We start from the raw sequence: 21,933 nt of genomic DNA on the forward strand, positions 1-21,933 counted from the left end.
GAGACAAGTTGTGTGACAAAAGTAAAAAGATAGATATGTTGTAAATTTATCCCTTAAATTGGACCAATAATGGGGGTCCTAGGTGAGAGAATGAAGCAAACAAGCAATACTATCAATCCATGCAAAACACAAGTTATACAAGTCGTAATCTGCAACTACCTCAGCGTGCAATAGCAAAGTAGAATTTCAATTGATTACGATAACGCTATTGAAATCTAGACAACATCTACCTAATTTAAATCAATAAACTATATAGTATATGATCATCACCAAAATTTTATACTTTCCTAATATTAAGGAGACAAGAAATGACTAGTCAGCTACCTTAATATATGGATCCTCTTTCCAATTATTAAACTTTGCTATATTATTCTTAGTTCGAAGTTGAGCATATTAATTTGATTCTCATATATATTCTCCTTTGCGTAAATAAGTGTAGGAGTTCATACTAATTACTAGTCAAAGCTCATGTCATTTGTATAATTCTGAGGGGTGTTTCATACTACTTGAAAATTCTAAGCGATTTTTTAAAACTTGGTCATGCATAATAAGGAAAAAATAAAAGTATAATTGTTGATTTTGTCAAGGAATTTGTGCGAGAATATGTTGATCAAATGGTACTCGACACTTATATATGTTAGATAAAATGGTTGAAAAGATCGAAAGAGACTCACATTGATATAAACAAGATAATTGATTTTGAAGTCATGGATGATTGCATGCTAGATTAATTGCCTACTATACTTGTGTGTATATTAGACATTCTAATATACTTGTGTATTCTAATGAACACGGAGTACTGAATAAGATAAACTTTATCATATTCAATTTTAAATGACAGCGTTTAAAAAAGTATTAGCTCAATACCTATTACCTACCATAAACCTTAAATAAAAAGGTCCAAAAATTGTGCTTTAAACAAACTAATAAGCCGAATAGGTATAACATAAACCTCGTGCATTGTTAACCCCCTTAAATCATTTACAGTTTTACACGTTACACAAGCAAGTTTTAAATTACATCGTATCTTCCTCTTATCCTCGCTCTTCCAATTTCGAGTTATACATCATCTTTACATATTTCATGTATTATTTTTTATTTATTTATTTTTTGACAAACATTTCATGTATATCTAACCATCTCATCAACATACCCAATAATAAGGGTCTCCCTCCACATACAACATAATTCGAAAAAAAAAAAAACTCCAAGCTATATGATTCTCTGGCCAATAAGATAGCAAAACCATCGTTATCCACCTAATGTAAACAAATAATTACGGATTACAATAATATGAAAAAAGCGCTGTATAGATCAGAGATTCTTTCATCCTCCATGATTACTATAGTTAGGTATATATAATTACTCTTATTTAATCATAAAACCTTTAATCCCTTAACCGGCCAATATCATAATGTGCCCGTGATCATGACAACAGAAAAATAAAAGTAATCATATCCTTTAATTACTCTATTTTTGTATCTAATCAAGGTCTTAAGTACTCCTTGATCTTCTGCGAAGGTCAGAAAAAAGAATAATTATATGAGTTCCTACGCACCCCACGCGTCAATTATAATAATAATATTATTAATTTATATAATAAGGTGCTCTTAATTATATTCAACTCCTGATCCAATGAACCTGTTAAGGAATTGTTTTTAACATATGAAACAAATGAAGGTGCATTTTGAGCTGTCAAGTTAGCCCTTCAGGGAACATCCTAACTATACTTTATTTTTATATTTATGAATATATATGATCATATAATATAAAGTTTTTTTTAGGGTCATATAATATAAAGTATATTTTGTTATGGCATGGAATTAAAAGGGCCAATGGTACATTATTTGTGGTTTAGATCTGAAGTTTATGTGATCAAGTATCTAAATTTAGTTTTGAAACTAAATCTTTTTAATTAAATGATAAGTTAATGGATTGCTAGAATTATGACACGAAATCAGCAAACTCAAGCGCCTAATAATATGATTAGGAATATCTGATATAATTAATTAGGAAGAACATGATGAATCAGATTCATGAACATTTCAAGCAATGTGATTTGATAGAGAATGTGCATATTGTGGTCTACTTAAAGTAACTAATGTCTAGTTGGATTGGATTCGCAATATAGTTTAAGGCATTAATATAAGATTTAAGATTAGCTTATCATTTCTTCTAAGTTTAGACATTTTGTTTTAATTAAGATTTAGTTTAATGGATTATACTTAAAGGGATCGGAACCTTTTCACTTTGTTCTGAAATTGTGGGAGACTTTTTTTTCATGCAATTTTTTTTGATATTTTTTTTTATTAAAGGTTTTAAATTAATCAGGTTCTTAAACTTTTATACTCCGTATGTACAATCTTTTTGTCAATGTTGTCATGTCATTCCTATAATTTTAATTTTTAGTTGAGATTATGATGAGTTATTCTATTGTAGAATATATATATTTTTGGTCAAAAGGAAAGACTTTAATGTTATTTTTCAAGAAAATAATCAAATTGCATGCAATGCGTATGTGACTAAATAGATGAAATTTCTTGTAGATTTAACATTCTATATTCGTTAAGAATACGTTTAATAAAAAATTTGTCGTCTTTATACCAAATTTACTGTTAAAATGATAATAAATATTCTAATTGAGGTCGTATTAAAACACATAAAACGTATTCCTTACAGATATGTCATGCAAATAAAAGACATTATAGATTACCTCCCTTTGCCTATACCTTGAAGACCACCATCACAACACCACATTACACAAACCATAAAAAACACACACACAAAGTACACAATGACACAAGTAACACAAAACTACCACTTAAGAGCTCAAGTAGAACACTTAAAAACCATTCACATACAATATAATAAAAAAAAAAATGAGAGACAAATTTGTCCACCTTATATAGAGATTATAGAAAAACAAATGATGAGTGGCTCTAGAAAAATAAATTAAGAAGAATATACATTCTCCGTACAAGACTAGAATAGTGAAATAAAAAACCTTCTCAACATGATATGATAATAAAAATAAAAATGTAAGTGCATGAAACGAACCAATATGAGTGTTACACACATACACTTTATATTGAGGATAAAAAGCAAGAGACAAGAAGGCGAAGATAGTCAAGGGAACACAAATTGCATGCGCCCAAAAACCTTAGCAGTGGCCTTAGATTCCCCCACGGCCACTTCCCTTTTTCAAAAATTTCACCCTACCAAAGTGTTAAGCATACTTATGTATGACATGATCCAAACTCCAACCTCCCCTACTACATACCCCCCTTTGCCTATCTCATCTATTTGACGTCTGTCTAATGATATTATACCGGAATATAATCCCGTTATTGCTTCAAGAGTACTATATAAACTCTCTACTTCTTAAACGAACTTAATTAATTTTGTAATCTGTTTTTCTTAAGATCAATAGAACTCTTTTCTATTGGTACTTCGGTAGTTAGCTCATTGTTAGTGAATGAGATGATATGCATGTATTCTTGTTTGTTGATTCCATTTTAAAAATTTTCAAAAGAGTTGTTTTTAACGAACCATAATTATCGTAAATAACCCTAATAGGAATATTGTGTCTTATCTAGTCATCCTTTCACTCACGCTCTTGGAAGATATATTTTCTAACAGGATTAAATTTCATTCATTTGTTTCAAAACACACACTATTTCTATGTTGAACTGCCTTCTTAGCTTGATCTCTAAATTCTCAGCAATTCTATTCTAGGTATAAGTTTGTTGGACCACAACTAGTAGTAACCATTGGCAACCCTTTGACCTTAAGCAATCACTCTAAACTCCACTATATCTCAAGCACTTGAGTCAAACTTGATGAATATTTTGGCGTCACACAGATCTAAACTAAAGCACCAATGAAATCAACTTTATTGTGTGTCACTACTAACTGAAAACAATCAATAATTCATATAATCTTAATACGTGTACTCCATCAATTCAAATTAAACTCGTACTACATATATGAACTTGCTAGCAATGTGTGATTATGATGATGATTCAAGTAACTAGATTCTCTCTCAAATTAAATCAAATTAAAATTATGCTTTAAAAATCAACCTCAACTTTTGAAATGGGGTCATCCTCATAACTCACAAGTGATAAATATGTCGTCTAATTTGGTTCCTCTAGGTCCCTATAATTCCTAATCACATAAAAACCTTTTTCATGGGAGTTGAAAAATAAAAAAAATAATAATAATAATATTGGGACCAGAAAGCAAAGCAAAAACCTTTTAAAAAAAAGGGTAAAATTGTTATGGCTGAGTCTCAGGCTTTTTCAGCACACTCGCAGTCCCACCCATCGGCCCCACCCTGCGCCTCCGTCCACCGGCAACGCGTGCATGTCGTCTATCTCGATAGCCGCTATATCTGCACTTGCTAAACCCTACATGCATGTGAACATCCCCCTTTTGGTACTACTACTATAGGATATTAAATTTGATTTTTTTTTTCCCATCATTATTATTATAGTCTCATCTATAGTCATCTGTGTTAACGCACGAGATATATCACATATCTGTATAATTAATAAAGTTGAAAGTTATGTAAAATTATCCTTCTAATATCATACAACACACAAATTTAATTGGATATGAAGGTTCATTTATGGTTAAAAATTGGTAAAACGATAAATTTTTAATTTTTATTTATTATCCTACCGAGTACGAGTATAAATTATAATTATTTTTTATACATTATTTGTCTTTTTTTTTTTGTTTGGAAGGGGGGTTTGAAAGTTCAACAACTTGGGTAGAATTTGTATGGTACAATAGTAGATACTAGGGTAGCTAGGTTGGAGGACCACTTGAAGATAGCAAAAAACAAGTTGAAGTTGAAGTTGAAGTTGAAATGATCGATAACTTCCAAGAGTTCACTAAATTGAAGTACTTTACATTTGATTTGTCTTGACTAGATTTAGTAATCTACAGTAATCTTTTTCTGATAAAACATCTTGGATAAGCTCAACTTGTACGATATTTATGAAAGGAAAATCTTGCATTAAAGTATAAAATTCATCTTGCTTATTAATTATTGTGCATTTATAGTATTATTGTACGTGATTGTTTCATTTTGTCAATTATGCTATCTAGTTTCGTCTGATCCTTTTTATTGGCTATGCTTTGGTTATTTTCTTTGTAACATCATCGATTGACCGATGGTAGTGTGAGGCATTTGAATGGATTATTGGATCATGCAAAATTGAGGCTAAGTACGGAGTATAAGCATTTTAGTAGGGTTAAAATGGCCAGGGAGAATTTTAATGAACCATCGAAAATACTAACAAAAATTCAGAGAGAGTAAGGGCATGTTCTGATATACTTAATTGAGCTGAACTGAACTTATAGAAGCTGAACTGAATAGAGTTGAACTGAACTGAACTGAATAGAGCTGAAATGAATATTTTATGAGAGAAGGAAATTAGGAGCTGAACTGAACTGTATTAACTGAAATTAAGCTGAAGAGAACAGACCTTAATTAATTAGTAATAATTATCTAATGTTATACTATCAATTGAGTGTGCGGCACAACACATGGAAGATTGTCATTTTTTCTAGAACAACAACATAAGAGGTTATAGCCTAAAGCTAAGGGATTCCATTTGACCAAATTCATTGACATAATTCTAATAAGTTTATCTAGATTTACTATCTATGATTAAAAAAAAAAGGCAAAGAGGTCTTTTATTTGACACAAAGATTTCAAAGATAGGCCTACCTTAATAACCTTACTACACGCCCCAAATTATATTTCTTGTTGTCCCACTTGTTCTTAGTACTAACCAAGGTAAATGGACTAACTTTTTCTTAATATATTATTTATGGAAAAAATTGAAGAGGGGAGAAGTTTCTTATAGACAAAGTATAGTGATTTGCTTTTTCTTCTTTACTCTCTAACTAATATATAAATTGATGATTGACATGCATAATATAAAAACTAAGGTGTATACATAATTAAGGTATGTAGTTCCCTCAAAAAAAAAATAATAATAATTAAGGTATGTAGTGATCATATATCAACAAACTTAAATGCAATTACAGACTTATGTCCCCCTTTTTGCATATTCATGTAAAATCTAAGTGACATGAACATAAATATTCCTTATGGAAGTTGAAAATCTGATAATATAAATACTACCAACATAATTTTATATTACTTATTTAATCTTAATAATATTAATGAATAAAATCATAATTAATATATAAGCTGTATGCCAGTTAGAAAGTACATGGAGATGTAATCTTAGATTGATTTTCTTAGTACTCTATCCACATGCTCCAATTAAACATCCACAATCATTGTGCTTGGATATATTTGATTAAAATCCAACCAATTAGACCCACCTATTTTAAAATTATTAATATTACATCATACAATATGATCATGCATATATATAACTCCTCCATTATTTAAGCACTAACCCCTCTTATTATTCCTCATAATCTGATCTCCCTTAAATGTTGCATCTTACAATAACTTACAGCAATATAAATAATTATTTAATCAACTAATTAAGTAATTAAGTAATTAATAAAAGAAGTATCAATCAAATTAATAAAGCAATTGGTAGATTAAAATTGAAGATCCTGCGGCTAGAGTTAGAACTTTTGGACTATTCCAAGAGGTACTTGATATAGATCGTACGGTGAGGATCAATGTGTCGGCGGGCCCGGTGGGTGATGCCACTAACTTGGTCTTGATTTTAATTAATTTGGATTATCATAAAAATTAATTTGTACTATTCATTTTAATTATTTAATTAAGTCATCAGCCAACTGTATCAGATTACATACATTACTTGGCTCCATGTGATTCTCCAATTGGCCGTCTTGTTAGCTAATTAAGCTGGAGCTCTCTATTATTCTTCCACTATTATTCTCTATTTATTTCTTTTCTTACTATTATTTTTCAGCGTCTTTTAATCTTTCGTTACGAGTATTTTAAACTATGCGTATGTATTTATTCTACTTTGTAATTGGACTGTACAACGGATGTAGATAGAATTTGATCATAAGTTTTGAGTATCATTTTACAAAACTTTAATGAACTAAGGTAGCTGATCATGCACATATTGTAAATACTTAATTACTTTTCTCTTTGTTACTTTTATTTTATGACACTTCGTTAATTTACTTATTAGTGATTTGGTACGTTCTAAAAACTATACAAAACGTTACTCTGTATGATTTAGGTGCTCCCCTCATCCATTAGTTATACTACTAAAGAGTAACAAGAAATCATACAAATCATTATTGCATGAATAATAATAATAATAATAATAATAATAATAATGATTTGTTAGGGTCTAATATACCCTTTAATTAGCTGGTGATATTCTCTTATAACACCACCCTCCAAAGAAAAAGGAAAATAATATCATATACATAATTAATTAATCAAAAAAAGGGGTAGATAATGTGATGATCCTAGTCCTATAATTAAGTGTGTATATCTAGGAGAGCATGGTATCATTAATTAATTAATTAATTAATTAAAGTAATAATATAAAGGATCAGACTTAATAGAGGGGGTATAATAAGGCCTGCAGCAATTGCTGGGACTTAGGGGTGAGCACGGATCGGATATCCGATCGAATCTAGATTTCGGATCGGATATCCGTATCCGAAAATTGCCATATTTGATATCCGTATCCGATCCGAAAATTTTCGGATATCCGATATCCGGATATCCGAAAATTTCGGATCGAATAGCTCGGATATCCTATATCCGACCCATTTATTTATTTATTTATTTTGTTGAGGTAAACGCTAGGCCGTTAGCGTGAATCCGACCCATTTAACAATATTATACTCGCATTATATAAATAAAAATTTAATGGTATTTTTTTTAAAAGGTGAATTAAATTGATTCTGCATCAATTCTCTAAAAAAAATTCATTGCAACTTTTCTTAAAAAAAAATTCACTGCAACTAGAACAACAAGAAAAAATCAAATAAACTAGAAATTCTAAAAATAAAACAAATAATTTTTACAAATTACAAAACAAAGAAATTAAACACAAACAAATCACAAAACAATTTTTTTTTTACACAAATCTAAATACAAAACAAAGAATTACATTGAAATTAATTTGAGAAGAGGCGTCGTCGTTGTGGGTTGGAAGCTCGAGGGAGCAATGACCCGAACGGTCGCGGCTGTTATTGCGATTGTTGAAGATGGTTGAAGGAGGGTGTTGCGTGGGTCGGCAGTAAAGCAACCGTGAGGATCAGATCGAAGGAGAAATGGGAAGCTGGTGGTTGCTAAGATCGAAGGAGGAGGAGAAGATGAAAGAGAAGATCAGAAGAGATAGAGAGGAGTGGTGGGGTTGTAGTTCTTGATTCCTTGTTGAGATGAGTGAGATCTAAGAGGATGATGAAAAAGAAGAGAGTGGTGGTGAGGATGAAGTACAGAATGAGAGGAGAGGAGAGAGAGAGAGGGACGGGGGATTCAAGGGTTTTGAGGGTTGGTAGGTTTGGGCCTTTGGGGTATGGGCCTTTTTAAGGTTTGTTGTTTTGAGTATTTTTCGGATATCAAATCGGATATCCGATCCGATATCCGACTTTTTTCGGATATCGGATATCCGAAATTCAAAATTTTGGTATCCGATATCCGATCCGATATCCGAAATTTTCGGATCGGATATCCGATCCGAAAATGTTTTCGGATCGGTTATCCTAAATTTTCGGATCGGATTTTCGGATTTTCGGATTTTCAGATAGTTTTGCTCAGCCCTACTGGGACTGTCAATAACATCTATCTCATTTTATTTTCATTTTCTCTCTCCTCCTAATTAGCTCTTCACAAATCTAAAATCAGATTGGTTAAAGAGTTTTATTCTGGGATTTGTTTGGCATGCCAAAAGTTGGAACACCCAAAACCACCAAACTCCAACAACAATAACAATAATTCTCATAGGTTTCTGTGTTTGCTACTACATACCAAGTTTATTAAATATAAACCATACCTTATACTATATCATCACTAGTATATCTGAAATTTATATATTCTTCCCTTTTTTATTTTTGGACCCTCTCTTTTTTATTTCCTCCTCTTACTATATATACTTGAAGATTTACTTCCAGATCAGGTGATCTAATCCCTTTCACTTTCAACCAAATCTCATATTCAGAGTTTGTAAAAAAGAAAAAAAAAATCTTGGCTTCCTCAATTCATCATATCATCTATCATCATCTTCCTATCCTTTCTCTTTTTTTGTTGAGAGGACCGGAACTCGTCGTCAGTTCATTAATCAAGGAACAAAGTGTCCATCAGTACATACGGAGAGATCGTCATCAATCGATCTTCAAGTGAATCATTGTTGGTCTTCTCATATAAATCCAAGATATTTTACAGGTAATTAAGAATATTTTATTATGTTCTAAAATTGAATTTAGAAAGTTTTATAAATTTCATGTATATTTGATTTGTACTCCTAATGTGAAGGAAAGAATAATCAATAAGATCCACAATAAATAAAAAACTGTAAAGAAGCATGCAAAGTCACAGGATTTTGAAAGTGATAGAGAAAATAAGGAGATGAGTATATGTGTGATTAAAACTAGGTGAAAATGATATGTCACTTACTAGAAATATCTAATTTAGCTAACTGGCTAGAAATCTACATATAACCTAAGGTTTGCTTTCATTTGGATGTGTATTATATGGCCCCTACAATTTGATGTGTAAGAGATATTATTTGGAAACTTGCAGGGGTCATTAATATTCTTTCTGGGTATATCCTATCCATTACGACACATAGAATAGAATTGCGCACGCAGCTTATAAGGGAGTTATAAGTTATTGCGTTAAGATACAAATTTGACAGGTTACATCACATCAGTATCTTAAATTGTTAAGAAATAGTCCATCGATATATTTTTTAAGTAACAAATTATATGAAACAAATCAGTAAGTAAAAAATATAAATAAATAAACAAGCTAAGGTACACCAAATTAACTTTTCATAAGAGGTCCAAAATAATGCCCTACTATTCTACTAAGTTATTTTTCTTGTAACTAGGGTATCCTATGCGAGCGATGCGCGCGAAAAAGTTAGCTCTTGCATAGAAGTTGTATAAGCGAGTGGTTACACCTTTGGTTTAGGTGGTAGATCTGGTAGTTTTAATTTGGTTATGTGCCTATATAGTGGTTTTGTAGAAATATAAAAAAGTCACCAAAATCTTAAATGATAATTATTTTTTAAAACCCTCAAAAGTTTGACAGTGTTATTTCAAAACTATTATTAAATAATATTTAGTTGATTTGCATCCCTTCATATCTTAATCTAGTTTAGAACTCTTAATTGATTTGCATGATTCAATAATACTTAATGGAGTAATAATATGTGAAATGTTCATTGTAGCTAAAAACTTAATAATGTAAGTTCAATGTTCTACGACCATCTAATATATATATCTATATCTAATAATAAAGCAATAACCACTTAGTTCGTTATATTTTTCCTCTTAAATTCTCTCCATATTTAATACATTTTTTTTTCTATCATCGATTTCCTTCGATTTTAGGATTTTAAAGTTATTTATACCTCTTGATAACATCTGCTCAAATATCATTATTTAATATGAATGTCATTTAAATTCCACGTTGTTTATGTGCGTACCATCAAATAATGTACAATTAAAAAGCTAATTAACAATAACAATATTTGTAATAATTAAAGGACAATAAAATTGCAAATAAGAAGAGCAACCACGAAGGAGTAAAAATAAATCATCTCGTGGTAATAAACAAAGTCTTCGTACATACAATTTTTTTTTCCCTTTTTAAATAACAATAATAACATATGAAGTACAAAACATTAAAATTTTTTTATTTTAAAAAAGGCATTTCAAGTTTTTGTTAAAAAAAACTTTGTATTAATTGATGGTATGTTTAATGAAAAAAAACCTAATTAAATATATTAATAAGAGTAAACATATTAATAAAGGTAAAAAAGTAAATATACATTTTTGTACACAATTTTGTACATATTTTTGAGGGTATATTTGGTAGCACACTATTCCTAAGAGTTATTTTCTACTTTTTATAAGGTTGGGATTTGTCATATTGCTTGGTCTTAAAAACAGAAAATGTCATAAAATCTTACTCGTATATCTTTCTTTCTATTCATTCCTTCCTAATTTTTCTTTCTCCATCTCTCAGGAACAAGATCGGAAGAAGACTTCCACCGAAGATTCTACAATCGTCTTCTTAAAAAATTGTCTTTTTTTTTTTTTTCTTCCTTCAACAAATGGAGAAGACCCAAAAGTCCAATAATGATAAAGAATTTATGCGAATGGCGATGTTAAAGCATGAAGAAACATTCAGAGAACAGGTAACAATAAAATACTTGCATACTTTATATCTTTGAATTCTAGTGTCTAAATTACTTATAATCAACGATTTATATTTCGTTGTAATTAACATTAAAAACTACTTATGTTTCAGGTGAGTGAACTTCATCGTCTATACCGAATTCAGAAGGTGCTAATGGAAAGTGTTGTAGTAAGTCAACAACAACAACAAAAGCCGCAAAAACTCGAGCGTTACCCTTTGTTTGAGAGCAGCCAAAAAGCCTTTACAATTGATCATTATCAACAACAACTAATACTACAAGCACAAGCACAAAGAGATAACATTGCGAAAACGAAGATCAACCACAGCAATATAATGGTGGGATTAAATATAATGCGGCCTGATAATCAAGTATTATTAACAAGCAACGGCGGTCCAAGACCATCCGAAGCTTACGAACACATTGCAGAATCCAACGGCAATAATAATACTAAAATGATGGTGTTAGATGAGGGTGATGAGATTGAGCTCACTCTAAGCTTAGGTCCAACTACATATAACCCAAGACGACGAAAAAATGGCAAGTCGGAGTCAGGTCAAAGTATATCATCTTCATCAACGGGGTCAAGCCAGACTAGAAAAACAAGTCCGAAGAATAATAATACTAGTACCACTACTAATAATAGAAGCTCAATGACGACGACAACATGGGGTGGTTTTCCTCAGGGTTCAGGAATCGAACCCGGGTTCGCAAATAGTCAACAAAATAATAATCCTCCATGGTTGTACCAAGCTTTGAGCTTGAAGCTGACTTAACTGAGTTTATTAGGTTCAGTTATCTGTAGTTTTGTGTGGAGTTGTTCTTTTGTTTTTTTTAATTTTTTTTAACTTTTTTTTTTTTTTTTTTTTAAATTTCCTCTTTTGCTGTTAGTTTTATTTGGAGACAAATGGAGGAGCTATTTGACAGATTGATCAGGCATTAGTTGAGGCCTTTTGTAAAAAGTTTAAAATTGTTGATGAAATGACAACCTTATTAATCTTACGATAGATTAGTGTTAATGTTCGGATTTAGTTATCACATTTCTTCTTCAAAATACTCTATATATCGGGTTCAAGATAAGCACTGTATATATCATAGCCGTATATTTAGAGTTTTTATTTTTCATTTTAAAATCTAATGTTGAATTTAGTTATGCAGTTTGGAAAATGGATTTCGTCAAGATATTATATGGGACCTAGATTTTTGCACAAAAAATGGCAAAGATTCTATGGCTAGAAATGGTATCAGCAGAAGTGGACAAATAATGTCAGTTGTTGTATCCTTGATTCCTGGCTATGTTTTCAAATGTACAAGTTTAGTTGTATGATGAGACAGCTTCCAAGATCTCCATCAATTTCTACCCATTATGCCTAACCTGTAAATAATAGCTTGCTGAAATTCATAATTTCTGAAGTAGGAGTTTCATTTTTACATCCTTGCTGTTTTGTAAGCATATAATCAATCCATTTAAATTTGGTAGTTAGGGCCTGTTCACATTTACTTAATTTCAGTTCAGTTCAGCTCCAATCAGTTCAGTTCAGTTCAGTTCCAATCAGTTCAGTTCAGTTCAGTTCAGTTCAGCTCTTAATTTCCCTCTCACATAAAATATTTATTTCAGCTCAATTCAGTTCAGTTCAGTTCAGTTCAGTTCAGTTCAGCTTCAATCAGTTCAGTTCAGTTCAGCTCAATTCAGTAAATATGAACAGGCCCTTAGACTTGCCGTTGAGCATGGGTGTGATTAGGGGAAGGATAACAAAATCTCAAACCCTAAAGAGTGAAAATATTACAGTAGTCATTTGAAATATGATTACCATATTGTTATAATGATTTTATATTATAGTTTCTAATTGACATATTTTTTTTCTAAGTAATTAATTATACTACTTTATTTTTGGTACTACATAGTATTATCAACATTTTTTTTTATTTATCAAATTTTTAGTTTCATTTATGTGATTTTTATTCTTATTTTAGAGTAGTTTCTAAAAAAATACTCCGTATTATTTTTATTGGATTTAAATTTTCAAAAATAATATTTACATTGTAGATATTATAAGAGTAATAGTGGTCATTTTATAATGTTAAAAATGAACTGATCATATTGTTTATCATTAAAATAATATGGTCTTACCATTCGGCCAAGTCTTACTCCAATTTAAGATCGTTTTTTTTTTTTTTTTTTTTTTTTTTGTTTTTTTTTTTTTTTGTGTTTTTTTCCCAATTTAAGAGTGTTATAACTTATAAGAATGGGTGTAAAATGCATGTTTACAATTTCTAGATCCCAAGATGGGCATCTCACACTAACGTAGAATAATTGGTCTATGATTTCTTTTTTTAGTAATTTATTGATCTAAAATCTCTCTGCTAATATTAATACGGAGTACAATACATGCATAAATGCATATTTCATATTGTGTAATTAAATTGACTTAGCTGAATAAAAATCCAAGGAATAGATATGATACCTCAGCATCTTCTTAGAAATAAATGAAAGCATATGACCAATTATTCCCGTCCCACGTTGTAGTTTCTTCAGAAAAGACAGTATCTAATTAATTTCGTTGTCTTAATTAGTTTAATTACGCTGCCCTAATTAATTAGTAGAGTATCAAACTAATCACGCTATTCAAAATAATTAAACAGGCAAACAGATAGAGATATGTAGTACGGTAAACAGTACAATTGCTGCCATTCTTATGTTACGGACTATGTACTAGGCAGATCTTTCATCTTTGAGCTTAAGGTAGATTGCCCATCTGATTGGTACATTATCTACTCTGAAATCAAAATTTATGACAAAATCACATATCGATCTGTGTTATAACTTATGAGTGCTTAATAATTTATATTCTTTCCTATTCTTAATAGAAATCGTACATGAGTATAACATAAATTAAAAGGCAATACAAATTTACGAGTACATTGAAATGAATATATACTCTCCACATTACTTTTTGATTCTTTATTTATAGAGTAAAGTTCACATTATTATGAAGTGAGACAAAATTGTGCACATAGGGTCGCAGATGGGGGTCAATGAGAAGAGAGGGAGCACAAAGAGACCAATTGAGTTGAAATTTACGTATGAAAAATTAACATCCCCCATCCCATAATACACATGAGATGTTAGACTTTTTTTTCACTATTCATACATTAGGTTTGACCACAATTTTTTACAAACATAATTAAAGTATATTTTATCATAAAATATGTTGTTAATTAATTAGATAGGTTTTAATATTAAGTTTTGTAATATAATTTTTAAAATAATTTTCATTAACATATAATTATATAAAAATAAAGTCAAACTAGTGCATTGACATGTGTGTAATATTTGATTGTGTCATATATTACGGTACATATAGAGTAATTAAGATAATAAAACAATTCAAAAGAACACCTCAAACAAAATCACAGAACGAACAAAAAAGGACGGAGGAAGTAACATATCCATCCTGCATACATGTAATCCCCGAAGATGATAAGGTCTCTAGTTTATTATCTAAACAACAAAGGGTACATATAAGTTGTTGAACGATAGAATATACAGTAGTCTTGTTAGAGCTAGTGTAGTTGGAACCTGCAAAATTGAATTGTTTGTGTCTGCCACCAAATGGTAACAAGAGATTCCTTGTCTTGAATTAATTAAATTACTACAGCTACTACCATCAATGGAGGGTCGGGGCCTCATAATTTAGCTAATTAATGATTTTTCTGTTTAATTTTGGAAAAACATCATTTGGAAGTATCCCCATCATCTTCTTCCCCCAAACAGAGAACTTTCCTGTAGTATTACATTGTGTTTGTATGTATGACCCAGAATCATGCTTTGCTAGCCTGTCCTTTGTTTATTTACTTTACTTTAAAGTTCCTTTTTTGATTTCATTGTATAAAGAATACTTTCTAAGTCCACCCCCACCACCAAATCATTGATCTCGAATTTAGTAGATTAAGGCCGGAGTTTGTTCTATTCTCCTTATTTAGGTTGAATCTTAATGAGTTGGTTTAGTCACATTTGAATTTTTCTAGTCTAGTTAATAATAAGAAGGTCAAGAGAAAAAAGTATAGATGTCTAAGTGTCGTTGTCTTTCATGATTATTTTTTAAACTGTCCTTACACATTTTGCTTTTGTTATGATATACGATTAATTTCTAATTGTTTTGACTTTTCAACATTTATTGATACTATATAATTGTACTCTAATACGAAGAATAGACTAATAGTTGTGTTGTCATTTTTCATCAATTGTGTTGACATTTTTAGTCATTTAAATTAATTATTTAGACAGTGACATATTAGAAATCAATTATTCTTCTACTGATCTTGAATGAGTATAATTTTTTATTACTGATTAAGATCAATTTTACTTAGTAAAGATAATTTCTACAAATTAAGTTCTTATTGGATCATCATAGTACTGTTTTTTTTTTTTTTTTTTTTTTTTTTTTTTTTTTTTTTTTTTTTTTTTGAAGAGATAGTACTGTTTTTTTTTAGTAAATTACTAATTTACACTTATTGGAGAACATATTGTTATAAGATGGGCTTTTGAATGAGATGGCTCACTTTTTAAGGCCCAATAGAATGATCATTACATACAATTTTACCTGTCCAACCCAATATTCCTCTGAACGGTAAATTGGGCTGGAGTTAAAAAATTTATAGAGGATGAATGCAAATGCTTCCTTCAGAGTTCAGACAATTGAACTCCATCAAACCTCCGAAAATGGTGATTTAAGTATGTAGATGGTTACTTAATGACCAGAATCACAAACCGTTAGCAATACCAATATAGCAATCAAGTGTCACCTTTGAATGAGTACGGCGAGTGCATATAAAGCACCAATTGGTTTTGGTATGAAACCTACTTGGATATATGTAGCTAGAGTATGGAGTAGAACAAGAATAGAGTATGTGTAGGTCCGGACCATTGAAGAAATTTACCCAGAAATAAAGAAAAGAGAACAGCTTGTAAAAGCAATACTAATAATATTGAATGATATAGATGAATTTTACACATAATATACAAATACTTATACTTCACAACAATATATTTAGCAAACAAAAGAAGAAAATAAAGTACAGTTTTTTTTTTTTCTCAATCCCCACAATACCAACTGAATCATGAGCTCAAACTGTACATTACCAAAAAAGTCCTACAAGATAAACCAATCTGTAAATCAAGGAGTTTTAAGAGATGGAATGGCGACGACCTTTACTAGACTTAGCACGGCGAGGAGTTGAAAGTACTCCTCCATCAGCAGGAATAAGAAGCCTCCCTAATTTCTTCACAGAGGTCATAAAAGACTTCCTAGGCAAAGGCGGCTTCTGATCAGAAGCAGAGGTAGTACTTTTTGCAGGACTGCTAGTAACAGATATATTATTATCAATCAAATTCTTAGGTTTCTCAACTTCCTTCAACTTCATTTTTAATTTAAGGAGCTCAATTTTCAGGTCCTCATTCTCCCGCTTAAGCTTTATGAGCTCATCTGCAGAGGGTGTAGTCGAGGAGTAAAGGTTCAGAGTTTTGCTAGGGATTATGGCTCCTGAAGAGGAGTTAAAATTGCTGTCATTATTATCATTCATGGACTCGCGAAGGCGTTGCTGCTCGTAGTAAAGGACTTGAACAACCGTTTGGACAGGAAGACGGTCATTTTGAGCTGCATGAGCACATGCCTCCCGTGATAGCTTCTGGCAATCCATCAAGCTGCACACTTTCTTCCTCTCCAGGTCACTTAGTGTAGGATGAGCCTGCAAAGTCGTCTAACAAACTTACACAACAGAGTTTCTTCTCTCAACCTTATACATCAAATGCAATATGATATTATGGACGGCCATTCATTTTTTTTTTGGTACAAATTTTGAGATAATCAAGGCTTTTTTTCTCATTCATATTTCCAAAATCTAGAACTACTTTAAGGTGATGAGTGTATGATTAATTATCAACTGCTCAACTAGACGAGGAATAGAGGCTTGGAATACGTGGACTATATTTTAGGGAGGAACACCTGATCTCAGGGATCTACAAAACAGGCCAATCCCTAAATGTGTTGATACATAGTCTAATAATGATATATAAATATTGTCAGTGTTTATATACTAGACCTTAAATTAAACATGGCATGTTGTATTATTTCAGGATGAAAGAAATATGAAGCAATAAGAAGTAAAAGAAACAATAGGTGCAGTAAGATAACACGAACTTTGCAAGAATTCCAATTCGAATTAGCAGCTCTTTGACCAGTGGAATGAATAGCAATAAAGTAGATGATGATATTATATTGTTAAATTTGCAAAATGAAATAGTACATACCTTGAGGAAAATGTCTATAGCTCTATACATCCCATCCTCTGTGACCCGAGCTTGTTCAGGTATGATCTCAGCTAGACCAGTAAATTTGGAAACTGTCAAATTTCGATCAGAGGCAATCTCAGCCAAGTAACTTTCCATCAATCTTCCCACTCTTTCCAAGTCATTAGACGGAGGAAATACATGCTCCTCCCCTGCACCATAACCCAGATGATTGCCCTCCACTTCGCTCTCAAGGAAGTTCATCATGATCCTCCTCACTGAATCCACATCAAACAAGGTGTCCCCAGTGAAACAATATGAAGGTATCAAAAGGTCATCTAAGGCTGCCTGACCTAGTTGTAAGGCCATCCTCTTTTCCAAATCAAGGCGGCAAGCAACTGTTGTCTCGAGCCATATTGAAGAACGAAGCAATGTGGCTAGGAAACTAACTGACAACACATTCTTTTCCCTGGGAAGCAGGCTTACTATAGTCTCTAAGACAACCCTCTTTTCGTGTTCTTGCTTGGGCTCCAATTTCTTCCTCCCCTTACCAATCACCTCCTGCTCCACAAGATCATAACCTTGTGTGAATTTATGAAAGAGATAGGGAAAAGTTATCATATACAATGCCTAGAATAATACTCTTGTATAGTTTTCTATAATGACTCAGTTGTGTCAAAAAAATTAGTATTGTGGAGGAAAATTGATTAGTTCCTTTGGTTGAGTGCAAAGTATTTCTCAAATACAAATTCCTAACATTAAAAGTTTTATAGGACAAGTTTATCATTTTTTTAAAACAAAATATACGGATTCAAGGGGGGAATTTAAACATATTTTTTTTAACTGTAAGAAGATAAATTACTACACAAATCCGAATCAAGAAGAATCAGGGCATGAAGAAAAGCGGAACCAGAAAGGAACATATTCTCTCCTGATATTAAATGTTTCCTCCATTGACAGGAAATTGTAAATGTTTTCCCCCTACTCTCTGATTTTATACCATCAAATAACAGAAGTGGAAACCGAAGATGCAAAAACATAGGTTACGAATTTTTAACAGCTAAATCAAACATGAATAAAAAGTAATTGAGGAGGGCATCTCACCAAACCTCTAAGAGACTTTTGAGCATAGAGCATGAGCAGTGGACCAAGAGCATATTGCTTAAATCCTCTAGCTGTCATTGCTATCAGAACCCTTTGAAACATATCAATTCTAAGTGTAGTTAAATCTTCTGCCCACCAAAACTCCACGATAGGTTTTTGCTGAGGAACTAATGAAGAATTGATTTCTTCAATGCCGCCTTCCATCCTGTTGGTCCCTGAGAATTGGCTATCCTTGCAGGCTAGAAAAGCTATAGCGTCAACACAACGACTCACTACCTTTACTTGCTCTGCCATAGGTAGCAGGCTTTCTGATGTAAGCAGAATTGAAACACAGGAAGAAAGGCTCTTTAGTGCTACTTCATTCAAGTATGTCTTAGTCCTTCCAACAAGGTTCTCTACTGCATAATCTTCTGTCATTTCAAGATACTCAGCCGCACATCGAAGCATGGCAATGTTTTCAGTGCTAATCTCAAAATTAATCCCATAGCAGAACTTTGCTGCAAGCTCAAAAGCTTCTGCTCCTCCCGGAATGTCACGAATTTCAACGTTGCAGACATCAGAATCATCAGATTCTGATACCAATTTCTTAAGGTATCCACATTTTGACAGGAGTGGGAACTGCACTTGACATAAAAAGTATAAAAACCATCAGCTATGCTTATGTTAAGGCCATTTTTTTCACATAAATTATAAAAAAGGAAGATAGATGTTTTTTTTAGAATAAGATTTTCCTTTCTTCAACTATAACAGTAAAAATTACCTTGTGCAAAGAAAAGGAATCATCACCAATACGAATGGTGACATCACTAGGAATTTCCTGAGAGATAATCCTGCAATGACAAAAGTTACATCAATAATCTCCTGTTTATTAATGATTATAATTTTTATGATAAACTTTCAAGATACATACATCTTTCTTAAGAAAGGAAAAAAGTCGGTGATATATTATAATAATTAAAGCATTAACATAAATATATAAATAGGAGATGAGAGGCAAACCATTCATTTGTTCTCTTCATAGCTGAAGACAGCAGCTCTTTCTTCTTAGAGGACATGTCACCAATAGTAAGTGGAGGTTCTTCTTGATCAAGTCCCATCATGAAAAGGATCGGAAACCGAAACCAAAACCAAAACCAAAACCCTTTATTATCATAATTACATCAGAACAGTGCCATAATATAAGGCCATAAAAGCAGCAGTAAAGAAGACAAAGTTTCACCCAAAAAAAAAAAAAAACAAAAAGTTGTGGTGAAAAAAGTCACTCAATCAAACTGGTATTATTGTTCCTTTTCTTTTCTGGGTACTACTATGTTTTCTACCCTGATCTTTTTATCACAATGAAAATCCTGCACTGAATTTTGTTCAATGACAGTAGAAGCTCAAGTTCCAATGAAGAATTATGTAAGAAATAATTTTGATAATACACAATCATCGAACCTATGAAATTACACAAATGGGCCTCGAGTATGAGGATGAAAGCCACCATAGAAAGTGTCACATCTTGGTAGGGATTCATGATAATGAAAATGGACAGATATGTCAAATGAAGGATGTCCTCCAAAATCTCTCCATAAATGTGTGGTAGTAAGCTGAGGAAGATAACAAAATAGGATCAGATAGCGTGTTTGGCTAAATAGACCTTGTACTTCATATGTAATTATGTAAAACACTTATTAAGGTCTTGCTGGATTTTCCATGTGGGAAACATCTCAAATCCAACTATCCATGAAGTACCCATGTTTACCTGTCCTAATCATCAGTTTTGAAGAAAATACGAACTATCACTTGTAGCTAGTTGTGATTTCATGTTACCGTGGGGTGAATGTCAAGCAGCTTAGTTGGTAAAATGTTTAGGGGAACGTTTGCAAGCCAAGATTAAAAACTCGGTTTCATCCTAAAAGGGCATCATAAAGGAGACTATTTCAATGTTGTAGTTGGTTTTAACATATATGAGATAGGGGTTTAAAATGCGTCTCAATCAGCATTTATTTCTTCACACCATAAAAGAAAAACGGTCACAACGGATTGGATTCTGCTTGTATGTCAAATTCAAATGTACACAACAACCAACAAACACTGGCCTTGTACAGTAGTGCAGAACTACAGCTACAGATAAACTCCAGAAATGCATGTAACAATTAGCAATAGACGCAATTTTTTTGCTCTAGGTACATACAGAAATTGATTTGCAGCATTCAAAACACCAATAATATTGTTCTTACAAGCAATTCTTCTAACCAAACTATTGTAATTAACTTTGGAAAATCTTGTTATAAAATCAGGTATATCTATAATTTCAATTGCGCCTAAAAAAATTAGCTGAAGCAGTGATACAAACAACCATCACGCTTTACCAGCACGAATATAGTGCAGCCTGGAGTACCCAGGATGTTGCTCTATTAGTGAGAAACACAAGCCCCTCTACTCGTGCGCCACGTGCATGATTTGCACATGCCAAATCAGGAGCGCTATCTTGGGTACTCCCGGGTGCATGAAAAATTTGCCACATTCTTACAGATTAATGATCCAGCTATCCACATGCATCCACCGATTGGCTTGTTTGATCTTAACCAGCCTTGATGATCCCTAGCAAGCCAGAGGACAGGAAAAAAAGCATTATCCAATCAATTTTGTAACAGATATGGTAACATTAGAAATGTTTGCATACCACAAAAGGCTCAGATCTGTCAAGAGCAGAGTGCTTTATCTTTTCTAGAAGACTTAACCTAATAATTGATTGAATCATGCAAACTTTCCCCATAAAAAGTTATCTTCAGCCTCTTTCATTTTCAATTTTAGAAATCAAGTAGACACCAGTAGGTGACCAAATTCAAAAAGTTGCCCCACAAGGAAAACCAGCACCAGAAGGTGAGTCTGTATACTTTTCTAGAAAAAAAAAAAAAAAAAAATTTAAAGTCCTTTTCTTTCATGCAACAATGAAGACAGCACATGGTATCAGCGGGATTTTCTGCATGAAATTGAGGAACTATCAACAATTCAACATATCGTATTGCAGGGTCAGTACTTTGTTACTATCTGTATTGGAACACCCAAAGCCATCATTTTCAAGCCGAACCACACATAACAAGAAGTTGCATCCTTCTATCCTCTACCGCTCAACACACACATACACACAAAAGGAGCAGTTCAATGTGAGGCAAGTGACTAGCTGCTGTTTGGAGT

At 32.1% G+C, this 21,933-nt stretch overlaps 2 protein-coding genes across 3 annotated transcripts; one reads left to right on the plus strand and one right to left on the minus strand.

Moving 5' to 3' along the window:
- The first annotated feature begins 8,899 nt into the window (after window positions 1-8,899).
- On the plus strand, window positions 8,900-12,364 carry LOC145602893 (uncharacterized). Its single transcript, XM_081659042.1, has 3 exons — window positions 8,900-9,376; window positions 11,186-11,357; window positions 11,471-12,364. Exons 2-3 carry the CDS (start codon window positions 11,274-11,276, stop codon window positions 12,131-12,133), a joined length of 747 nt encoding a protein of 248 aa, XP_081515168.1. The 5' UTR covers window positions 8,900-9,376; window positions 11,186-11,273; the 3' UTR covers window positions 12,134-12,364.
- A 3,959-nt stretch (window positions 12,365-16,323) lies between these two features.
- On the minus strand, window positions 16,324-20,346 carry LOC145600111 (BTB/POZ domain-containing protein SR1IP1-like). 2 transcript variants are annotated; one of them, XM_081655996.1, is made up of 5 exons: window positions 19,750-20,346; window positions 19,511-19,580; window positions 18,751-19,368; window positions 17,668-18,207; window positions 16,324-17,105 (listed from the first exon to the last, which is right to left on the minus strand). In XM_081655996.1, the coding sequence occupies exons 1-5, from the start codon at window positions 19,848-19,850 to the stop codon at window positions 16,545-16,547; spliced, it is 1,890 nt and encodes a 629-aa protein (XP_081512122.1). In that variant the 5' UTR covers window positions 19,851-20,346; the 3' UTR covers window positions 16,324-16,544. The 2 variants fall into 2 exon arrangements, with proteins under 2 accessions (XP_081512122.1, XP_081512123.1); XM_081655997.1 differs by lacking the exon at window positions 19,750-20,346 and adding an exon at window positions 19,661-19,724.
- Window positions 20,347-21,933: the final 1,587 nt, after the last annotated feature.

The sequence above is a fragment of the Chenopodium album genome, chromosome 21 (assembly GCF_948465745.1).
Source record: "Chenopodium album chromosome 21, dcCheAlbu1.1, whole genome shotgun sequence".
NCBI lineage: Eukaryota > Viridiplantae > Streptophyta > Magnoliopsida > Caryophyllales > Amaranthaceae > Chenopodium > Chenopodium album.

What these genes read in the sequence shown, in the direction of transcription:
- LOC145600111 (XM_081655996.1), bottom strand. Translation starts at nt 19,850, where the DNA reads ATGATGGGACTTGATCAAGAAGAACCTCCACTTACTATTGGTGACATG. An exon ending in AAAAGTCTCTTAGAGGTTTG is followed by an intron (nt 18,208 to 18,750) that starts GTGAGATGCCCT and finishes CTTGTGGAGCAG; the next exon opens with GAGGTGATTGGTAAGGGGAG. An exon ending in CTATAGACATTTTCCTCAAG is followed by an intron (nt 17,106 to 17,667) that starts GTATGTACTATT and finishes ACGACTTTGCAG; the next exon opens with GCTCATCCTACACTAAGTGA.
- LOC145602893 (XM_081659042.1), top strand. Translation starts at nt 11,274, where the DNA reads ATGGAGAAGACCCAAAAGTCCAATAATGATAAAGAATTTATGCGAATG. An exon ending in AAGAAACATTCAGAGAACAG is followed by an intron (nt 11,358 to 11,470) that starts GTAACAATAAAA and finishes CTTATGTTTCAG; the next exon opens with GTGAGTGAACTTCATCGTCT.